A 24,445-nucleotide genomic window follows, 5' to 3' on the forward strand; every position below is an offset into this window, starting at 1 on the left:
TTTTGGAAAAAAGAATGTGTTGGAGTAGACATGCCCCAAGTCATGTACGATTCATTTATGATGGAGTCGTTTGCTCAGTGACCTACTGTTACTCAGTCCCCACTCCATGTTCTGGTTCCAACTTAATGAATGCATTTATTGAAGCAAAGTTCATCAGATGGCACAGGATGGTGGAGTGGAAACAGAAACAGGAAAACAAAGTCCATTCAGTTCCATCTTTGACAAGATCAGTGTTGGTCCTCCAGCCTGTTTCATTGTAAAAGTGCATAACATCAATTACTTGTTTCTGTCAACCCCCTAACTCATGAGGTTACTTGGGTTGGCCACAATTCCAGAAAATTTTATGAAAAACATTTTTCCTCAAAGAAACAATTTAAAAAGTTTGCAGATTTATTCCTCAGTAGGACAGAACTGATCTGGAAAAATAAATCTGAAAAAATATTAAGATGTAACCTGGACAGCTGTGATTCCCAAAACATGGCACTGCATCAAGAACCAACACTCGTCAATACCTGAAAGAAACACACAAACAAGCAAATACTTTGGGAAATCTTTGTCAAGCTCTACAGGCCTTGTCCAAAGGCAGAATCCACCTTTGTGGTTTGGATAAATCTGGGAGAGAAAAATGGATGAGAGAAAAAAAAAACAATTTAAATGTTAAAACCTGCTGACTTTGGGGGGCTAATAATATGTGGTTGTATCAATGATCATCTCCACATCTGTGATGGAAGAATGCAGAACATTTCTCTAGACATTTCAGAGTCATTTCCTCAAGAGCTATCATGCACTTTTTAGATACATCCCTTTTCAACACATCCAAAGCCAATGAGTAGGACATTACCAGGTCTCTGCAGAACTGCATGATATGCTGATGAGGGAATTCAGGTCTGTTGGGGAAGGGATGCATCAAAAGGCCACTCAAGCAACATAGGCTGCTTTGAAGACCAAAACTAGTCAATAAGACAATGAATAACAACATTTCAAATGAATGACAGAGCAGGAAGAGGGTGCTGCTGCTGGTTGTTCTATCCAGTCCCATCAGGACTGGATTGGACTACTAAACAGTCCTGACCGGTCCCCTGAAGGCTGTCTTTCTTTCTAGAACATGTTTTAGGAATTCAGAAAAGGAATACAGTATTAACATAAGACAAGTTGTGTGACATTGTTTGGCTAAAAAGGTCAACAGAGCAAAGAATAATGGAAATGGGACACCTACATTTGGAATTTGGTCTTGGTGGACATACCGTAGAAACTAAAGAAACCTGGAGAGTTTTTAACAGCAAAATGATAAATTCACACTACTAATCAAAGAAAACAGACGATTAGGTGATTGGATCACCAGAAAACAAAACTTACTTATTTATTCAGGATCTGAAAAAATAATTTACTTTCTATTTTTAATTGTATTAATTTGCTTACATTTAAAAAGAAGAAAAAAGATTTGAGAGACCAAGAGAAGAAATAAAACTTTCTTCAACTTTCATATCAGCCCTCCTTGTTTTTTTTTGTTTTTTAAGCCAGTGGTGCATTGTTGATTATGTTTTATCAATAGCCTCTTGTTAGAGTATAATAAATGGAAGATTTATCTCCTTCTCTGGGTCATTGAGTGCATTTCCCCTTATTCAAGGAATTTAAGGTCTGCTGATCATATTTGCTTTGGCGAATCTGCCTGTACCTAACAAGCATACAGGAACAACCAGCAGACTTTGCTTAGTGATTTGATGATCTTTTAACTGTCCAAGGCCCCTAAACAGGGGAATATTGGTTTTTATTACCACACCGACAGTAATCATGAACATCCAAATACCAGACAAAAGACCCAGGAGCATTAAGCAGAAAAACAACTCCATTTGCCAAATCCCAGACTGTCAGCCCTCTTTTGGAGACCTCTAGGTTTGAGGAATAATACTTACACCAGTGATATCTGTAATACTTTTCATTCAATGGTCTACTTCTAAATTAGAGCTGCAAAAATACTGGAAAGGGGAGTCTTTATCTGCAGAGATCAGATAAATCAGAGGTATCTACCATTTCTTACTTTCATATTTGAACAAACAATATGTTAGCATTGTTTCTAACTGAAAACATATTTAACATTTAGCTCAACTTTATGACTGATTTTAACATTTTAACAACAGATGTAAAAGAAAGACCATGACTCAAAATCACAATGTTCCTTCTTTTCCCTAACAACTGAAAATTGGTATTGCTCTGTTAGCAAGAACACATTTTGTGAGTAAGAATGTTAGTTCCCTTACTTTTTCACTAAACTTGAAAGGATAGGATAGAAGAACTGATGCATGTTGATTAATGAGGGACAAGTTTTTTAAGTGATGGTGAAAGGAATAGTTTGGATTGTCTGAAGTGGGTTTTGTAGTAATTTCATATGCAAACACTGGACTTATTTTTAATGCTGTGCCAAGTTTGCCTTCCAGAATTGCCCCAGAATATGGATTGACAATCAAACTATGTTTGCTTCTTTTTGAATTGGTTGGTTCATTTACATAGAACTTTGAGGTGGTGTGTACCAAACACAGTGTTGTATAATCTGTTACCAGCTATTTCCATATGAAACACTTACTGCAAACAGAACTTCTTAAGCATGACCAGACGGAGTTACCGTCTGATGTGTCTAATGTGGTGTAAAAAATGAAAAGATATATGGTTTTTCGAAAACAATTTCTTTTTTACATTGCTTTTTTCATCATTTTAGAATTCAGGGTAGATAATAATTTAACTCCAACACAAAGGCAGCTTGCAAAATATCATTGTAAAGAATCACCAGGTATGTTTTGAAGACTGAGGTTATTTTAAAGGTTGCAGAATTTTGCTCGACTCTTCACAACATTGTGACCAGGCATGTGTTCATGTTGCAGATCACTTACTGTATCTCAATAGGTCATCTATCAACATATCTATTGGATACAAGATATAAACACCTTTAAAAAGTCTCACAGGGCAGAGATGTGAAGAGGGTTTGCAGTATGTCACTGCAGCTTCATTACATAAGCAGATATTATGAGATGAAAGACAAGGTACAAAATGACACATAATATGAACAAGTGAGTTATGTGATCTGAACAGTTTTATTAGTATGATTGTCCTTTCAGCAATTTATAAGTCTGGAACTCTTATCACACGTTGAAAACTGAAGAATTATTTTCAGTGAGAGATGAAATGTTTCCAAGAAACAAGGGAAGAAACCCAGTTGCGTTCCAGCCATCTTCTCATCCATTTTTCCAAATGAACATGTTTTTCCCTTTTTCCAAGATTGGGCAATGGAGGTCTAGAATGGAAACATCTTTTTTTCTTTCTCCGCTCCTCATGGAGGATACCAAAGGTGTTGACAGTAGACAACCATGTGAAGCCGAGCTTGGGCAGGGGTGGGGGATTACTTAACATAATTTTAAAAAATATCTACCCGTTTAGAGCTTGACCAGGACAGAACAAACAACCTTCAGAGCAACCAATTAGCGATTGGTAAAGGGGGGTGTACAGAAAGTAGAACATGAGAAAATATTTTGCGTAAATATTACAACTGTACTTTTGTCTTCCTGCTGGCTCCTCACTGTCTAATGGTGGACACAGACCTACAGAAATCATTGTACAAAGCTGAAAATCCACTCAACCATATAATAAGTTAGTTTTGGAATTTAATGACCTACACCGTCCATGTCAAAGCAAACCGTCCTGGTAGGATAACAAAACAAGTAAACGTCATCTCTGTCCTAATTCTTCCTGTCTTTGTCTTCTATTGGCTTCGTATGCATTTGTTGCCTGAAGAGGAAGTTTCTCGGAAGTCGAAACAAAGGAAACACTATGAGGATAAACCTCATCAGCACAAGTCATTGTTCATTTCAAATGTGTGAGATGCTACAGTTTAAGTGGATTTCCAAGAGAATCTGATTGTCAAGTTGTAAATCACATGCATGAAAACTTGCCCTCTCACAGAGAGCAAGTTTCTTCAGTTTGTTGACACACCTAAATGATTGTGATCAAGGATTAACATCAGACAAAGATAAATACAACAAATACAAATAGTAGTTTACAAATGAGGATTTTATTTATTAAGAGAAAAAAAAAAATCACCCACCCAGGCCCTGTGTCAAAATATAATCCCGTTTATTATATCATAAATTCGGTGGGATTAACCACACATTTAGTTTGAGCAGGCACACCCAGGACTCATTACCTCCTGTCAATAAATCACAAATATAACCTGTGAACATGAAGTAGGCTGAAAAATATCTAAAATGAACACATCATAGCTTGATCTACAGAAATACAGAAAACGGTAAAAGAAAAAGTCATTGCCATGTAGCTGTCTGGAAACTCTTATAAAACTACTTCTAAGTCATTGAGACTTCAGCAGCCCCAAGAGTGAAAAAGCACCAGCAGAGAGCTTCATAAAGTAGTGTTTTGTAATAAGAAGAAATGTAGTCAGCTACAATAGCCTCTATGCATACTTACTCTGGAAGGCTCCACTGCTGAAGTAAAAGCATGTTGAAACTTCTTTAAAGCTTGAAAGATTTGGAGAAGTCAGTGAAATACAGGAAGATTAACATCTGGTCAGGTCAGAGCAAACCTCAACTCTGCATGTGTCATTGCACACACACAATGTAGAATGACACACAGCCTGTCATTGCATGCAGAATGTGTCATTGCACATTATGTGTACAGAATGGGGTGTGAACATCATGGTCTGGGCTGTTTTACAGCATATAAACTAGCAGACTACATCTAACTGAGGGAAGGAGGTATGGAGAAATGTAACAAAAAGTGAAAATCAGAATCTGCAGATGGAACGAGTTGAGATTTTCAAGCGAGACAATAGTCCCAAACACACGACTATGGAAGCTCTCAGTTGGTTTCAGAGAAAGAAACAAAGTAAAACTATTAGAATAACACAGTTAATCGTCTGACTATTATCAACTTTTAAAAAGTAAAAAACAATGTATTAACCCTCTATGGCATGACTTTTTATTGACTTTTAGCAACCAGATTCACACCAGTGACTATAGTTAGGGCTGCAGGTTCTTTTTTTAAGAGTTTGTAGTTCTGATTCCTTGGTAGAATTTGAGCAACATTTCCACCAGCTCCCATGTCTGGTAGATTTGGTGGTGGCATGACTCGCCCTGTGTAGGTCTTAAAGTTGTAAGGAACACTATCTGAACCAGCTATATGAAGTACCCTGCAGCCCCATATTTTTGGTTTTGGCAAGATACAGAAATTCTTTATAACACTGTGTGTGAAAAAAATACACCAGAGAAATTATCTGACTATAATTTATTATTGCCAAGAATATTTCCCACAAATTATTTACAAAATTTTAGTAATTATAATAAACATTTTATTTTTTTACTTGTACCATGCATTTTTTTTTACCCATGTACTCATTTGTGAACTAATTTGATTTTATTTCATTGTGTGCAAATTATTTGGGTTGGTGCCAATATGTGGTAGGAATTTAATGCCAACTGACACATTGGACATATTTACGTGCTTTTCTCACTGTACATAATATGCTGCTCAGACAAAACAGACCCAAATTAAAGCAGGATGTACAAAGAAAAGAAAAGGATTTATTTTAATAAAGCAAAACAAAAGCCGCTCTCTGCAGAGCCGGATGTTTGCAGGAACACTCTGACCACAGCTGACAATGAAAACAAGACCTGACATGACAAACCTCACAATGCAAGCTAGAACTATATCTGACTGGGAACACCTTAAGCCTGGAGCTACACACCCTGAGGAGGCGTGAGACTGATTCAGAGCAGGATTTCTATCCATCGCCATAGCTGCCCTTTCAGAATTGTTTTTAAGTTACATAAATTCAGTTGGAAACTGATCATAAATCTTTAGTTGTCCATATTTGTCGCATTGTAACCATCGATGTCAGAGTATTCATTTTGGTTTCATGTCACAAACCAATACAAAACATCCATGGCATTCAATATTTTTATGAGTAGAATAAAAATAAGGCCTGCATTCTGTCCTCTTTTCTATGATGCCACTTAAAGGGGCACTATAATGTATTCCTCAGGCACACAGTGCCATTTAATAGTACAATCAAGTAACTGTCGTACCTTCATATAACACATTTTTTGACTTTGATGGCTTAAAATTGATTTTTGTCTCTTTAAGAACATCCTGCCCTGTCTAACATTCTCTATTCAATACATCATCACAACAATCCCTTTCTATTATCCAGTTTACAACCATTTTAAGGAGTGTTGGGCTGAGATGTAGTTTATGCGATACACTCAGAAAACACGCAGTTCCACAAGGTGTTTGGCAATTAATGCTGCCACTAGTCTGGTGGAGCTTTCACAAGCTTTCGCTCTGTGAGGCTAACGCTTGGCTGGAGACTGCAGCTCAATGGAGGAACTTTGTGGAAACAGGCAGCACTTTGTGAGAGAAAGTACCACCAGAGATTCATGGATTTCTTAAACATATATTAAAGAACCAAAGCAACACTGCAGGTGCTTTATTGATGAGGGAATAACATTATAACATGATGGTAAAATGGTAAATAGCTTGTACGTACATGGTGCCTTATTGGGACCTGGTTCACATTACATTCTCATTCACCCATTCACACACACATTCACATGCTGATGGTGGCAAGTTACTGGATGGTAGTCACACCTGCCCTAGGGCAGTCTGACAGAGGCAAGGCTGTCATGGTTCTTTGACCACCAGCAGGCACGGTGAGTGAAGTGTCTATATTTTACCCTGAACCCTTTCCGCCCTTTAAGAATATCTAGAGAAAACATCTTCCTTCAGACTTCACCTAAAAAGTAATAGAGTCCTCCAGTGAGTTAGTAATCAAAATCAATGTTAAGGCTATGTAATTATTAATAATTATGATTAATAATGTATTATCAATGAAATTATTAATAAAGTTAAAGGGGGTTGGAAGTGTTCTGTAAAATCAACTTTTCTGAGCTTTATGTCATGTTGTAATGTTTTTCCCTTATCAAATACCTTGCTTTGATTCTTTCATGCATGTTTGAGAAATCCCCATGGCAGCCATTCGGAGGTGCCTAAATGCTCGCAGCTACAGTCTCCAAGCCGAGCCTTTGCCTCACAGAGCACCCCTCTCCCTCGCCTCCCCCGCTCTGCTCACCCAGCCTCTTACCCGTGTGTCTCCGTGAGAGGCTGGGCATCAAAAGACAACCCTTATCTATTCAGCTCTGGTTTTATTGGAGGGTTGAGTTCTTATCTGTGACGTCTCTGATGCAATAAATGCTGAGGAATGTGATTCAATCAATCTGTGGATAAAATGGAAACCCAACAGGTGTAACTTGATCGCAACATAAATTTGCCTGTTCTGTGAAGTCCCTTGAGCGTCTTTGGAGAACATTACTAAACAAATAGCATCAGGAAGATCAAGATAACCAGCTGGCAGGTCAGGGATAAAGGCTTGTAGGAGTTTAAAGCAGGCTGATTCTTTCTTTTTTTTTGTAAAATCTTTTACAAACCATGTTTCATTTTCATTCCTGGTTGCAATTATAAAGTAGTTTATGTTGGACCGTGGAATAAAAGTTTCTGTTAAAAACACACAATAACAAAAGCATGAAAAGTTCAAAGGGTTTGAATACTTTTGCAAATCACTGCGCATTCATATACGCATGAGCCTCTTTGCTTTATTGAAGTTTAATAACTGATTTCACGTAAATGAAAAGCAAAATTAAAGTAACTCAACCTGGCAGCAGCAAATGAAACTATCTGACATTCAGGGACATGCATTTTGTCCTGTTTTGCATGTCACATGCAAACCAAAACAAATTTTTGAAATGGATACGCACACACTGTCAATACTTTGTAAAAGCTTTCATTATACATTTTTGTGGTATGTCTGTACAAACCTTGCTCATCTAGAGACTGAAATTTGCTTATTCTTTTTATCACAACAGTTATTGCATAGTCAGGTGCTGAACACAGTGTAGCCTTTTTTTTTTTGCATTGCTAGGAGTTTATCATGTTTCAAGTAGAAATGTACAAATGATCACAGCTTATTTTACTTTGTCTGAGCTAATCTACCTCAATTAACAGCAAAAATGACCAATCAGGAAATCCTTTCTTAGTAATTGCAACAGGCAAGAGCTAGAAATGATCCTTTGTTGGCTTCACTTGTAGTTTCATATACTACTGTCTGTGGCATCTTATTATCTTTTCCATTGACACTAATAGCCTGAAACATGTCAAATATAACCTAATATCCCTTGATATGATATTGAAAAGCTTTAATCACAACAAAGCAATCCTTTGATTAAAGATTACATGGTCTGAAAACAAACCAAGACATGAACATTCTCCAGCCTTTATCAGGTGCACCCATTCATCTGCTTGTTGGTTGCCAATCACTAGGTGGTCTCTGCTACAGGGTCATACAGGTTATGCAATCCTCAGACTTGCAAGCATCGGTGACAATGAATGTTTTGTCCCCAAAGGACACCTTGTAGACGGGAAAAGCTGGGACCAAACTGTCCAAACTGCAGATGGCTGCAGATCAAAAACTTTAACAATCTTAACAAAAGGCCGTCACATTTCTTCACTGCGACCCAGTTAGGTGGATGCCCACAAAATTAGATTAGGAACATGGAGACCCTCTTTTATGAGATCTTTTCTTCGAGTGTTTGGACAAAGTGGACAAAGGAAGGAAATCTGTGGTTTGATCCAGTAAGTCTGGACGCCTCTAAGGGAGGAGAGAAAGGAGGAGACTGGAGGTCTGCGCCGAATCTGACGTCAGGATCAGTCTGCAAAGATAAGCCGTGGGGCTCAACATTAACTACAGAGTCCATCCTTTCCAGGGAGGTGCTGGATATCAGAGGGGTTCTGGTGCAAAGTCTGGCGCAGATCCGACACTATGAGGGCAGCAGATCAGAGCCGCGGTCTTCAGCCTCTCCACTGAACCGTCAAAAAGAGAAAATGGGAAGTGCGAGTGAAGACCTGCTCGTCACACTCCAGATCTTGCCCGGCTTCTTCTCCAACTGTCTCTTTCTGGCTCTGTACGACTCCGTAGTACTGGTAAAGCGCGTCGTGACCCTACTGAGCCGGTCGCACTCCGCCGGCTGCGGAGAGTGGCGCCGCATGCTGACATCCGAGGGGCTGCGCTCCATCTGGAACAGCTTCCTGCTGGACGCCTACAAACAGGTAAGACTCTTGACCCGGGTCCGGATCGCTCTCTGTGGTGATGCACTACGCACAAGTTGTTTCAGCCTTCAGGTTTGTGGTAGCCACACAGTAGCCAAAACGCCGCGGAAATTTCAGTTCTTCTTACACAAAGTTTAAAGGGTTTTAAAAAAATAATATTATGAGTCATCCTGATAAGATGATACAAGATTTTTATTTTTTATTTTTATGGAACCGTTAAAGATTATGTTAAACTATGTTGATTTTAATCTGCGTTTTTCAGTGCAGTTACCTGGAACATAGCCTAGTTTCCTCACCAATAGCTTTATTGACTCTGTGTAGTTTTGTATTCTGATAAAATCTACAAATTTGAATCTTATGTTGTAAAAAGTTCATCTTAACCACCCTCCCACCTTCTTCATGTTGTAGACCTTCTGCTAATTAACCTCATTGTTTGTGATATGTCTGTAATTATTGCTTCCTGCTTTTTGTATTGTGTATTCTAGAGACCAAAGGCAAACAATTCAGCATTAGTTTTATCATCAAACAACTCTCTTGAGTTTCATTAACTCATCAATTGAAGATTTACAGTTATGCTTGATAAATTAAAAAAATGGATTGCAATGAGGCTCGTTTGTCAGATTAAAAGTAAAATAACTTATGCAGGTGCTAAAGATAATTTTCATTAAGCCCACATTTCTCTACTACATATGTCTTTATTGGGCTGACGCAATATTCTAATTTTAATGTTATCAGTTGTTTTATCAGAACAGTCATAATTATCATAGATAAACATGGCTTGAAAACAGTCAGTATGTTGTTAATTTATATTCACTAAGTGTGTCACTTAGTGATGAGAGATTAACCACATACTGACTAATGTTTGTTAGCCAGTAAGTGTTTCACTTAGTGAATTGAGGTACTAGTAAATGAACTTTTAAATATTAAAATTTACTAAATATGACTGCATCAGATATGGGCATCGGCCACAGTTAAAGTTCACCCAACTTTTCAGATATAATAGTAATATGCTGGACATGAATGTCTGGCGCTTGAAATATAGTATTTTCCTAAATTTTGGGTCCTAGCAGTCCTTTGCAGCTGTGCAATTACACACACTGATATTCCATGATGACTATGATACTGTGCAACTCTCCTCTTAATTATCCCCCTCTAGCTCAATGACTGTTTAGGGTCTTTGTTCTGCTCAATGACAAAATTTCACTCCTACATCCAATTTTACAGTTTCTAACTTCATCCATGTTCCTACCATTACCTGTCCTCAGCATCCAAACAGCATGATGTTACTACCACCATGTTTCATTGTGGAGATTTCTGCCAAACAGCGTTTTGCATGTTGGCCAGGCAGTTCAATTTTCATCTTCTCTGACCAGAGCACGTTCTTGCACATATTTGTGGTGTTCCCCACATGGCATGTGGCAAACAAGCCATCTTATACCATTCTTGAAGGAATGACTTTGAATGACTCAGAGCTATGACAGATGCCCAAAGCGTGACATATTTTATTACCTGAACCTCCTTCAATCTTCTTCACGTCTTTATTTGGACATATCTGATGTGTTCCTTTATTTTTATGGCATTGTTCTCTGGCAAACTTCACAAAACAGCTGGATTTAAACTGAGATTAAATTACACACAGGTGGACTCTATTTTCTAATTAGATTACTTTTAAAGGAAATTATTTGCGGTGGATTTTATGTAGGGGTCTCAGAGTAAAAAGAGCTGTATACAAGTCCATGTCAAACTTTTAAGATGTTGAATTAAAAGTTATGGATCCAATTATGTGCTACCTTTGTGTTGATCTGGCACATGCATTTCTATGAAAATTCACTAAAATTTGTGATTGTGGCATGACAAAGTATTGAGAACACTCTGTATATGCAGTGTTTTTTCTTAACCCAGAACAGATTCATATCCATAATGCAAAAAAAGTATTTATTACACATAAACAATGATCCATTTCTGTATTCAGTCCAGTTCATTCCACTCTGTGTTTGAACTGAACTTTAGCCTGAACATAGTGTTCTATGGAATGAGAACATTGAGAATCTTTTGAGCCTGTAATGTTAAGGGCATCCTGGTTTGGATGTTAATAAACGCTTTTGCAAAGCACTGTAATATGGGTATTTTAATCAGTTTCTCAACTTTGAAACACTCACAACAAGGTCTGTTAATCACGTGTTGTGTGATTAACAGACCACACAACATGACACTACTTTTTAAGCATCAGTATTGTTTGTCATGACGACAGGTTTAGTTTGAACTCTTAATCATTACCATAAATCCAGATATTCTCAAGCAGGATACATCTTAAAACTTACCCTTAGTATATTTTAAAGGTGTTAGGGTTTTTATTTGTGTGAAGCCCTTTCCAGTTACTCCACTGACACCATAAAGCCCATTTAACCTTTTAGCACTTCCAGATCATGGAATGCCACATCTGGAATTTTATTGTAAACACAAGTGCTGAACCTTTTTTATTTAAAGCAGCCAACTTTAACACATCCTTCTCTGTGAACCTAAACAGTCACAAAAACCATTCCTTAAAGAATTTTAGCATATTCTGAGCTCACTGTAAAAACACAAAATCTTACCAAGTATTTTTAGTCTAGTCTCTAGTGCAAATATCTTAATGCATTGAAATAAGACCAGTCAAAATTACAAATACATTTTCGGAAGAGTACTTTACTTATGGGAAAAATGCGTTCTTAGAAGCAAAATAAACTGACAGTGGAACTAGTACTTTTTCATCAATAGCAAAGAATTATTATTTTTACTATGAACATCTAGCCATGGCACAATGAAGCCCCGCAGCTTTTTGACAGTGGAAACCGCTATACAAACACAGTCCATGTACTTTTTTCTGCTGCAGTGGAGGATCTCACATCTGGATACATCAAATCAACGTCATAGTTTCCACTGGTCTAATTTCCATCCCTTGTGATTGCAGCAGTTTTTTCTCATCTCAGCTTCCCTACATTGTGGTTTCTTTGTACAGGTTTTCCCACGAAGGTCTGTTTTAGCCATTCTCAAATAAATTCCTTTCCGGAATTGACTGACTTTTATTAAATGTTAAATACCTTCATAAAACCTACAGGAATACACTCTATCTGTCCATCCAACCACTCATTCTCTTCCTCTAAATTAAGATCAAATCATAGTAGTAATAGGCCCAGCAGGTAAACCCAGACATTTTCCAGCTCATTTTGGTGGATCCCAATGAATCCTGATGTCACAAGGAGTTATAGTTCCTCAAATAAGTGTTGGCTCTAACCCAAGGTTGACTCACCCAGTGGAACATACTTGGACCACCTCTGCTAACACCTTTGGAGGAGCTTCTAATTTCAGCTCTAAAGCAGGAATGTTCAACTTGAGTTGTCAAGTCTCCTTGTCCAACATGCTTTAGATTACTGCCTGTACCAACACAGGTGTTGGGAATGGCCAGATAATTTCTTCAGCATTTCATCAAGCTCTGCAGAAGCCTGTTGTTGAACCATTTTAGATGTGATGAATTAAATGTCAAAAACATAACCAACACTGGCAATATTGGCCTGAAACAAGACATTATTGTTCTGAGGCAAAGCCCGGTCACCCTCCAGAGGAACATCATTTTATCTTCCTGTATCCAGGATCTTGTTCCTGTAGTCATGATCCACATCTCATAACAATAGCTAATTGCACTATTAATTCCATGGATTCATATTTTAGTTCAGCTTCTTCTCAACTAAAAGGTAGATACTCCAATATGTGACACAAGTGAGACCTAAACAGTGTTCAAAGACCTAAACAGTGTTCAAAACACTGCAGTGAAATAGTGTAAGTGTAATACAGACCTATGATCACACAGAATAGGATTGAATCAGAGATTGTTGTCTATAAGAAATAAATATTGGTATTTGTACCTCCTCAGGTGAAACTTGGCTGTGAGGCACCAAACTCCAAGGTGGTGAAGGTTCCTGATGGACCTCGGTGGAGCAGCACTGTTGTCCCATATGGGTCAAGGATCCAGACTGGAGGTGAATGTCGCCTTCTGGATTTCGAGTCATCAGATCGCCCTCTGGTGGTGAACTTTGGCTCGGCCACCTGACCCCCATTCATCAGCCACTTGCCTGCCTTCCGGCAGCTTGTGGAGGACTTTAGCGACGTGGCTGATTTCCTGTTGGTCTATATTGATGAGGCCCATCCTGCCGATGGCTGGGTGGCCCCTCCCATGGGGCCCTGTTCTTTCAGTTTCCGAAAACACCAGAACCTTGAGGAGAGAATAGGAGCTGCACGCCAACTCATCGATCACTTTTCCCTACCGCCACAGTGCCAGCTAGTGGCCGACTGCATGGATAACAATGCCAATGTGGCTTACGGGGTGGCAAATGAACGAGTCTGCATAGTGCACCAAAGGAAGATCGCCTACCTAGGAGGAAAGGGACCATTTTTCTACAACCTGAAGGATGTGAGGCAGTGGCTGGAACAGAGTTACGGCAGACGGTAGGAGTTATGAATGACATGACAGAGGACACATGAAAACAGAGCCTCTTGGCTTTGTATAAGGTAAACTGAAAAAGGTTTGTCATAAAGATGTCAGCCATTGGGCTCTAAACAACTATTTTCTGGAACTGCAGAGCACTTTTTTTGTTTTCATACACACCAAGTGTGTTTTGTCCGCGTTTGTACCGATTTGCTGCTGAAAAACATGTTTTAAGAAGAAAAACACTAATTTCCAAATTTGAAAATATTTAAAAAAGATTTTGTGATTATTTTTAGAAGGATTGTATATTTTTTACATCTTTGTTAGATGTTTTTTGCACTATTCCAACAAATCAACTTTCATCTGCACCTTTACCTTCTTGGTTTTCCATGCAGGACATGCTACAGCATTGTTCTCAATCATGTTTTGATATAAAATCAAAATAGATTTAATGTGGCAGAAATTTGACTCAATGTGGCCTTTCCTTTTCATTCCATTGTTATTTTAAATGGGGTTCTTTCTTACAATAACTGCATGCAGAGGACATTATTCCATTGGTTAAAAAAAAATTCTAGCTCAGGGCCATAGGTCTTCATTGTTTCTCTGTATTTTATTTCCTAGTTCCACTACTTTAATACCACCTCAGGGATTCAGGATGGTAATTGTGTACTTTTGGTTTCATTCCATGTGAGCTTAACTAAAACATAAAGCCCAGCTTTAATCTTAACTGGCAATTAAAACTTTCCTCCAGCTGACATGATGCTTTGCCGTGTTCACTAACATTTAGAAACACTTCTACCTGCCTTGCTGTTTTGGAGAGATTTACACAGGTTGAATTATGCAGAAAGTTCAGGCTTTTGAAATACCTCAATACTGAGAATTATATTTGGACTAGACTTGATTATGAGGATCACTTTAAAAAAGCTGTTTGTAATTGGCATTATTTAGGCATGACAAAAGCCATTGGTACATTTACTCATCAGTTATAGGTTGTACCACATTTTTATTTGACTAAGGGGCTCCTTTTAAATTATTTGTCTTTTGAATGATTTCTGGGGGTTTGGAAAGAGATTTGGTTGAATTTTGGAATTACAGCATTACATTAAGGTAGATCCAACTTACCACTTTGTAACATTTCAACAGTGGACGAAGACACTGCTGCGGCACAAAAATCCGTCTAAAAGTAGGTGATCTTTACAGGGTGTTGGTGAGGCCAGGCAAGCATGAAGAAGTGAGTGTACTCCCTGTTAGAGAAGAATGGATCACGGAAAGTCATGGAGGGTTTTGAGCATGCATGAAAAGTCAGAATAAAATAGAAACAGTTTTTATTGTCCAGTAAAGGGAAAATCAGGGGGATAACAGCAGCAATAGATATTAAGGGTTACTCAAAAAGTGAACAGAAGCAGATTTTTCAGTTAACATGGTGGACATTTGTAGCTTGTGTTTTATGCCAAGTAAAACCCAAAATGCCATTGGTATTTAGGTGATGGACATCAAATATAAAGTTTAGCATAAGTTCCTTAGAATAACTTTAAAGGATGATATATATATATATATATATATATATATTTATTTATTTCCTACCAGATCTTTTTACTGCCCCTGTGAATTCAGTGCTGAGCCTTTATGATGATGAATTGAGTTGTCCCAGATCTACTTCCCCCTACTCCTGTTTTCAGCTAACAATGGTCTCCAGGAATATTTTTAGTTTCATAAGGGAATTCACTGGGACTTAAGGTGCTGGGGTATTTATTTGAGCAGTCTTTTTGCATTTGCTGTGTGGCACATATTGATTTGACCAAGGCATGATGATTGGGACAAGATATAGTGTATTGCTCTACTACCTAAATCCTCATCATTGATTGAATAAAATGGCTTTGTACTGGATGTCAGACACAGCTTTAGAAAAAAAAACACGTTAGTCTGGAAAGATTACACTAAAAACATTTAAAAACAGGTGTGTTTTAAAGATACACCAATACATTTGATCCAAAGATTATAAATGTTCAAGGTTCCACACAGATTAGCTAAAAAGAAGTCAGGATTTTAAATTTATTTATTACAGGCAACATAGCTAACAACTCTTTAGTCTAAAAACGCAGGTACTTTGATTCATTGTTATTGAATTTACTATACATCTGATAAAAGTTCATGACATATGCTACAATTCTTAAATGGGGTTAATATTTTTCTTCCAAAATTCTGTATTGGGTTCCATGCTACAATCACTATCAAAAAGTGCTATTTTTGTGTTTTGCAGTTCTCAGAATTAGCAGGTGAGGCCATAAAGAAAACTAGAAATCAGTATCAGTCAGAAAAATCTGATCGGTCCAGCTTTTATTCTTATCTCAAGATCTCCAAACATTCACAACATGCAATTAACTTCTGGACTGCTTCAGTATTAATCCAACTAGAGGCATGATTTACTGCGCAAATCTTTGCATGACTGAGCATGGTTGTTGTGATGCTACAGAGTAAACAGTGCTGCAGTAGACTGACCTCAGATCAAATATCTGTTCTGTATTCTGGAACAGAAAAACACCTGGAATTCTTGAGGAAACAAGGAAAAAAAATCTTTTGAAGAAAAAATAAAAGAAGCCCAAATGCCTTTTGTTTTAGCACTTTTGCATTAAAGGGGTCACATGATTAGTTTGAAAGCCACATTAAGTCTATTTTGTTTCAGAGAAAGATTTACTAAGGCATGCAAATTTTTCCCTGTTTGTTGGAGATAAACCACAGTTTATCAGGACCATCTGTTTTTACCTCTGTAAATTACACTTGTTCAGGTATATGAGATGTGACAATCAGTTCAGGTTTAAAAAGGACATCAAACTCTACTAAACTCCTGTGTTAACAGCTCACTTTAAGCAATATATATATATGCATATACAGTATATATATGTTATCTTTTGCTTCAGGATCAGACATACTGCCAAATAACTATAACAAGAAAAATCTTTTGCACTAACGTGACTACCAACGCCTCCTGAACTACATGAAAACTGACTCATTAACTGGTCCAAATCTTTGTAAATTATCCTGCAAGATTACAGGTAGAGACATATATTGATGCAACTCATGCTACCTTCATAGAACATTTTAATGTTTTGCAGGATGTCTTAAAGATGACTGGATTGCTGCAGATGTTTTAGTCAGGCGAGGGTGATTTGTATTCCTGCGACAGAAACTTGCTTCCTGAGTTAGGTTGAAAAAGTTTAATCTAGGATGCAATAAAAACCATCAAGCTTACAGGTTCAGAATTCCCTTTATTCAGCTCCTAATGTAGAATTCTTACCTGTAGATAAAGAGATTTTTTTATGTATTCTCTACATGTTAGGATGGACGGATAGATGGCAGAAATGAAGGAATATGAAACAAAGCCAGGCAGAATTTTTTTCTTCGGACAGATGGTTTGCTCTGCCCACAGTGATAAAGATGTGCAAATGAAAACCTTTGACGAAAGAGTCAGTGGCTCAGTCTCTGGTTGGATAATAGACAACACTTTGTCATCATGTCGCAGGTTCATTGCATCTGTTTTCATTTTCAAGTTCTGTTTCGTGTTACAGTCTCATGCAGACAGCTTTGGTTTCCATCTCTGTTTAAGTGTAACACTTATTTTTATATGTAAAATGGGGAAAAGACGAGTGGTGAAAAATAAAGTTTAATGTTTGATTTGAAAACGTTTGATGCGTCATCTTTGAGCTATTTTGTTGGTTAATCTCAAACCATTACTAAGACATGGGACAATAAACATGTTGTCCTCCCATCCACATTAAGAGACTAATGTTTGGAACTTTGTTTTCAGTTATGTCATCTAAATAGCTATTTTCAAAACAGCTTTTTCCACTTTGCAATCTTCCCACACCCAAGTTAGAATTTTTGAGGAGTTTCAAATGTTACTTTGTCCCATTTATCCTTTAGACATGTTTTAGTTTCATCATGCCATTTGGAATTTCTAAATTCTCCAACATTCTCTGCTGGGGAAACATCAGTACGGCAGGCATTTCCTCTTCTTTCTCAAGCATGCCTTTTAGAATGTGAACAGAAAATGGTTTGCCAATGTATACAAGTTTCTAGAAGAGGTCTGGTCTTTCAGAAAGCAGCATGTGCTACATTTCTGCATTAATGCTGCCTTTAAAGAAATGGAAATGAGCTTTGCGAAGAACACTGATGTAACGCCAAGCGGTTGCTGAGCCTGAACTTTGTGACTGCGTGAAAACATGCTGGCCTGGATGCTATTGTTCCTCGTTGCTTCATTTCTTCCAACATGTAGAATACTCCTCTGTTTGACTACACTGTGTGATGATCCAATCCAGATGTATCCAGATACATTGACGGCACAATAGAAGTGTACCCTGCTTCTATTTCCTCATAAAAAGTTTTATGATGAAATGACAAGTTTGGTTTGCATTTTTATTTGTTTGTGCAGCCAACTGTGCAGCAGCCTAGGATCATTTTACAATGAAATTAACTAAATAAAATTTACTTTCAGCTACCAATTGTGTTTACAAGAGTGGATAGATTGACCTGTGGACCACGTTCTGAAGAGAGTGACATCTTGTGCAAAGGGTCAATTGAATAGATTAACAAAGTATTCCAAAATAATTCTCTTGTCCATTCTAGTTCTTAGAGCTGTTGACAAATCTAAGTGCCATCTAAGAAGTCAGAGGTTGCAACTGGTTTTTGCAAAAACAAATATTGTATCTTAGTGATATATTAATTCACAATTTATGCAAATCCTGTCAATGTGTTATTCAGAATGTCTTGCAACATGTAATCCAAGAATGGATGGATATGTGTAAATGCATTTAGCAAGACACAACATGACAATCTAGAGTCAATAAATATTTAAGTAAGTATAAAAATCATTTACTGATTTATTTTTTCTGTTTTGCAATTTCTTCTTTTGTGCAAATGATAGCAACATGACTTTTTGTGAAGTCCAATATTTTTCCTAAGAGGGTGAGGGGCTAGCTTCAAATTTTATTTTCTGGTGGACCCTGGTTTCTTGTTCAGCTGAACCTTTGTTCTGATTAATTGACCAGTTAGTCTAGGACAAACAAAATATATGAAGCATAATAAAATGTGGAAATGTATACATTTGGAAAGGCACCCTTCCAGCTCCACTCACCAGTATTGTTCTCCCATATTACTCCAAGCTTCTAATTTTCTATTATCTCGCCCTTCTGCTCCCCGAAGCTGTCATCCGATATTTGTGACAACAAATCCAGGTCACGACAGCCTTCCCTTGACAGTGTTTGAAAAAGAAGCTTTTGTTGCAGATTCTGGGCAATCACACCCAGTGTTTAAAAGGAAACCGGCTGTCTCCTTACCCCTGAGAAGCACACAGAGTCCAGCCAGACTCCCAGTAATGTTGGAAGAGTGACAACGAAAAGAAGCATTGCAAGAAAGGACACAAATTAGCAACACAGTGTCAGCGGAGAGACAAAAACATGCAAAACAGATTTCCTCCATTATGGTTTTATATAAATATCTGAGCATTTGTACTTAATAATTTAAATATTCACAATTATATTTGCATAGATTCAAACTAGAATAGGTCTGTGGGCTATATAAAACATGTTCATTACATGTCATACACAAAATTATTCTCAGATATTGAGATGAGATTTCACCAGATCAGTTATGCCTGTTTTGAGCTTATTAACACTAGGACTGCTAGGTTTGGGATGTGCTGTTTTTGGGCCATGTCATTATTTTATAAATGAGCTACTGCTGGGGACACCTCCTAACTCAGTGTTTACACATGCACCTCCAACACATGAAATGGCTACCAACAGACGCACAGTGGCACAACCATACATCCTTGACCCAGAAGCAGAAGAAGTGGAGCCTCCTGAACAACCATCAAGCCACTCACTAAAGGATTAAAGAATGGTAAAAAAATAAAATAACATTTTATATCCCTATTTGATGCCTTTGACAATGAAGAATTAATGAAGAATTAATTATACCTTTTATTTTCATTGTTATCTTAATAAATAACAATGAAAATAAACTTTAAAAACTCTCCCTCATGAAATAATCCTGTATGTCGAAAGTATCATCTAACATTTTAATCAGTTTTCTGCAGAACAAAAATATAATAGTTTGCAAATACCCTATTTTTTTATTACATTTTATTTCCTGTAACCCGAAAAAAAGTACTTTCTACAAAAGGTTCTTCAAAGAAACATGCACTCAGCTTGAAAAAAAGAAGAAAAATATTTTTTTAGTTATTCAGATGTCATACTGTAACATACTGTACTCTAAAATAAATCCATTAATATAGCATAAACGTGTACTTTGGGGCCCTATTATTATTCTTCAACTATTTTCAAAATTTTGTTCTCCTTCATAATTAATTTTTAACTACTATCTATTAATATTACTTTTCTAACTTTCACACAGTCAACACATTCTAATTAATCAGTTTCACTCAATGTTCTTTTTGAAGCTATTAAAAAGATAATTTATCAAAAATGTGTCATTTGTAAAAGTAGTGTCTGGGTTTTTTTAATGAAAGTAAAGAACCTCTTGACAATGACGTTGGGGTTTTAGGGAGGTATAGAAAGCAAATACGTTGTTCTACTAACATCTTACTGCTTGCTTTCAATACATTAATTTTCACATTTTTAATTTTTATCTTGTACTGTAACTACCTATAAACACATCTCTACATTTGATGACATGTGAACTTCAGATGTTTTTCTACAAAGGATGTCAAAAACATTTTACTTTGTTTCGCCATAAACAGTGGAAGGAAAGCTGGTAACTTAAGAAGCACGTGTAAAAGCTTACATTTTTCTGTCGGTATTGTTGATGAAGCAGCTAATCTTTTTGCCTGAATCATAAATCACTATTTGGAAATCAGTGGGCCAGTCACTGGAAACTGATCAGAAAAGTGATACAGAACAACTGTCTGCCTTTTATGTTAACAAGAAGCATCCACAGCAATAAAAACAGCAAATCTTCTACAAAAACATGTCTGGATATAATAATAATAAAAAAGCTGATTACAGGACATTCATCTGCTACATCTCCCCACTGCAAAAACAATGCACCCAACAGTTTCCGAAAAGTAGGACACAGATGCAAACAATCAAAGTTTCCACACGCAAATATGCAGAACATTAACATGACTTCTGCTTACTGTTCTCAGCAGAAGTTCTTAGCATGGCTTTGTCTAGTAACATCCTGTTATCTTTATTATTCTGTTTATGAGGTTTTAACTCAATATGAGTTTAGACCTCTTAAACCTGTCTTGTGATCTCTTAAATTTGTAGCCCTGAAACTTATACTCTTTAAAGAGACTTTCTGAGAACAATCCGCTGTCTGAGTTTTACAATTGTAATCATTGGGAGCTAGTTTATGCCAATGACAAAGCCTGCTTTTTACTTCCCTCTTCAAACATGTATGACTGTAGACATATCCCTACTGAGCTACTTAGAAATTACCAATACTTGACAAAACAAAGAAGAATTTCGGAAAATATTACTTTTAAGCTCTCTTAGGAGAAGCAGAATAAATTTAAATAGGTTTTATTTGCTCTGGAAAGATAAATAGACAAAAAACACCACCGAAAATTATACCATTTTGTTTACTGAAGAAAGTATAAATATCCAAATATAGTGCCTTCCAGACATTTTGATTTATCTTGGACTATGGAAAGTGAATAATGCTATATTACAATAAATATATAGCTTATCAAATTGTTAAATGCATTATATATTTTTTAAAAACTGGAAATAAATACATAAATAATTTACTAAATGTACAATTAACCATAAATGCCTGAAATGTATTGATTTCATGTGAAAAACTTGATATAGTTATGCAATAATTTAATTGATTGTTCCTGCGCTGAAACATATCAAGAATTGATTTAAAGTGTCAACTTCACCAATCAAACTGGTGAAGTTTGATTGGTGAAGTAACTCGGCTAAGTAATTCTTACTTACTTAGCCGTAAGTAAGAATTACTTACGGCTTTTTAAAATAACTAGATGATACAAATATTGAACACAAATATTAATGGACTGATTAATGGGACAATACTGGCTCTCAGTCATAAACATTAATTCTACCTGCCATTTATGCAACTGAAAACAGAAAAATATTTTGTTTTTAGCTCATCCATTAATTTCGACTTTTTAGATTTGAGGAAATTGCTTGAATGAAACTTTAAAAACTAAGGAGCTATAGGATTATAGGAGCTTCTATAGAAGCTGCAGCTTCTAATCCTATAGAAGTTGCAGGATTAGAGCAGCTTCAATAGGGACCTATACAAACAGCAAGTCAGAAGAAGTTCCTCCAGGTTTAACATGTTAACAAAGTCAGTTTTGTCTTCAGCATTTCATTCATTCATTAAAATTTCCTGTTCCAGTAAATATTTAATATTGCCTCTAGTTTATCTATCCCTGGATTTGTGTCGTTATCTCTGTATAAAGATGTTTGTGTGATTACCTTGAGAAAAACGGTGGTGGGCATATCCACAGCTTTCACCTCCAGTCTTGAGCAGAGCATCCAGTCACAGGGCCTCAACATACCTACTTAAATATTTTTACTTTGATGTTAATGTAGAAATTTAGTCATTTTTGTATACAGGTGAAAATATTTTGCATAAATAAATTAATAGATTCCTAATTGTGGTACTGTGCTTCCCCCTACTAACATGAAGAATTTATAATAATACATTTCCTTTTTGACCAGTATGTCTTTCACTTTTTATTCAGAATATTTATGTCAGGGTAATTTTAAGGCAGTCCAACAACCTAGATATATTAGAACGGCAACGTTTTGGACATCTCATCTGGACGCTGAATGCTTTATCAAGCATCTGCTTTTTCTGGATGTTATAGAATGAAAACATATCTTTAAAGAACTATGAAGTTTTGACTTAAACCTGTTCTATTTAAATTTGAATGAAGCTCTCATATACTGAGGATAAAAAGAGTACCTACAAAAGATCTTAAACTTGTTGTCATATTACAAGCCCAAATCTATTAGATCTATTTAAGTAATAAACCAGCAAATAATTGTAAAGTGAAACCAAAATTATAGCTGATTTCCAAAAATCTTTTTTAAAAAGTGTGGTGTGTGTGTAGTATGTATTTATTTCACCTGTGTAATTTAATCTCAGTATACATGTTCTGTGGAGGCCTTATCAACTGCGTTGATTAAAATATGAAGAAGTATTAAGCAGGTTTGGTTACAAATCAATTCGCCAAGATGTTAACATGTCATGGACCACTATTCAATTCATCATCTGAAAATAAAAATGGGAAACATGCCAAAACATGACACTCCACCTAAACTAAGAAACCAAGTAGGGAGACCATTAATCAGAAAAGCAGACAAGTGCTTCATGGAAACATTTTGCAGCAATACACAGGTCAGATGAGAGAATCTGTCAATTGGGGAACTGGTAGTTGTGGACACCAGAAATTGCTTTCACCAGAAAATCTCCTAAAGCCATTGTTAAAAAAAGCAATCAGAAGTCCAATTTAAACCACAAAATATGTAGGGTGCAAATCAAAAGTGTAACATGCATCTTCTGCGGAAAAGTAACACCCGGAACAAACCATCCTCACAAGTGTACACGATGATGGTAGTATCACCCAGTGCAGACGCTTTTCTTTCCAGCAGGGAGAGGGAACAGCAAATCTGCTCTACACAAATGGTGTCCATCCACTTCGACTGAGCTCCAGCTATATTGTCATCAATAATGTGCAAAACCAGTGGAGACATATCCAAAAGACAAGAGGCTGTTAGTTTAGAAAAAGGTGGTATTTCAATAGTATTGACTTTTTAGAGTTTTCTCTGCCAAGAATGTTGAAAACTGAATCTGTTTACTTTCATGAATCTTATGCAATAGACCAACACAAAGTAGAGCAAACAACACTACTTTGTGTTGGTCTATTGCATAAGATTCCAAATGAAGACGTGCAAACCTTTAGTTTCAAGATTACAAAATGAGACATAGTTCAAAGAATATTAATACTTTACCTATAGGATCCCTGTATAGGAGTCCGATGACGAGCTTGATCAGTTCTTCCTCAACACTCAATACTTAGCACATACACAACAATGTTAAATGGTATGGCTAACACCCACTAAAATGATGATGTCCAACAATGACACGTTTGATTTGTAGGAATGATTTAAACAGACACAACAAACAGCAGCAAAAGCATACAAAATCCTGGACTTCATTAATGGTCAGTGGTAAAGGCCAACATTTAAAATATATAAGACAAAACCCTTTTGGCCACAGACTTTAAAGGTGTTGATCTCAATGTTACTGTCACATATAGTGTTGAAAAAATTCTAGTGCTAAAGATGATAATCTTTCAAAAAGTCAATACCTTGTAACAGATGTCTAATGTACAGAGCTGGTAATGTTTGCCTGATTTAAATGAATGTGTAATTCACAATGCAGACACTTTGAAGGAATGATTTAATCATTTGAATCAGGCATGAAGCAAGGTATGAACACCTAATACTTGCATAATCTGAATTCATGTGGAATCCTGAATCTGATAAATGATCTGTAAAAAAGTTTATTATTTTTCCCCTCCAAAGTTTGGCGTTGTTGCAAGGATTTCTTGAAATTTTCTGCCTTTTTAGCTAACCAACATTTTGTGCCATGAGTGAATGGTTCCAGTCCTCAAGATCAAGAGTATTGCCAAAACTCTAAAACTTGAAGGATAATATCATGTAAGGACTGGAGTTGGCCACCAGAGGTCTTTGGACTTCCTAAGAAAACATAGGATGCAAATAAATGAATGTGAAAACAGTAAACTAAAATCTAACTTGAATGGCA

General features: G+C 36.7%; 1 protein-coding gene across 1 annotated transcript; it reads left to right on the forward strand.

Annotated features, from left to right (window-relative positions):
* The first annotated feature begins 7,647 nt into the window (after positions 1–7,647).
* dio2 (iodothyronine deiodinase 2) lies at positions 7,648–17,301 on the forward strand. Its single transcript, XM_028000679.1, has 2 exons — positions 7,648–9,159; positions 13,070–17,301. The coding sequence occupies exons 1-2, from the start codon at positions 8,605–8,607 to the stop codon at positions 13,643–13,645; spliced, it is 1,131 nt and encodes a 376-aa protein (XP_027856480.1). The 5' UTR covers positions 7,648–8,604; the 3' UTR covers positions 13,646–17,301.
* The last annotated feature ends 7,144 nt before the right edge of the window (positions 17,302–24,445 follow it).

The sequence above is a fragment of the Xiphophorus couchianus genome, chromosome 19 (assembly GCF_001444195.1).
Source record: "Xiphophorus couchianus chromosome 19, X_couchianus-1.0, whole genome shotgun sequence".
Taxonomy (NCBI): domain Eukaryota; kingdom Metazoa; phylum Chordata; class Actinopteri; order Cyprinodontiformes; family Poeciliidae; genus Xiphophorus; species Xiphophorus couchianus.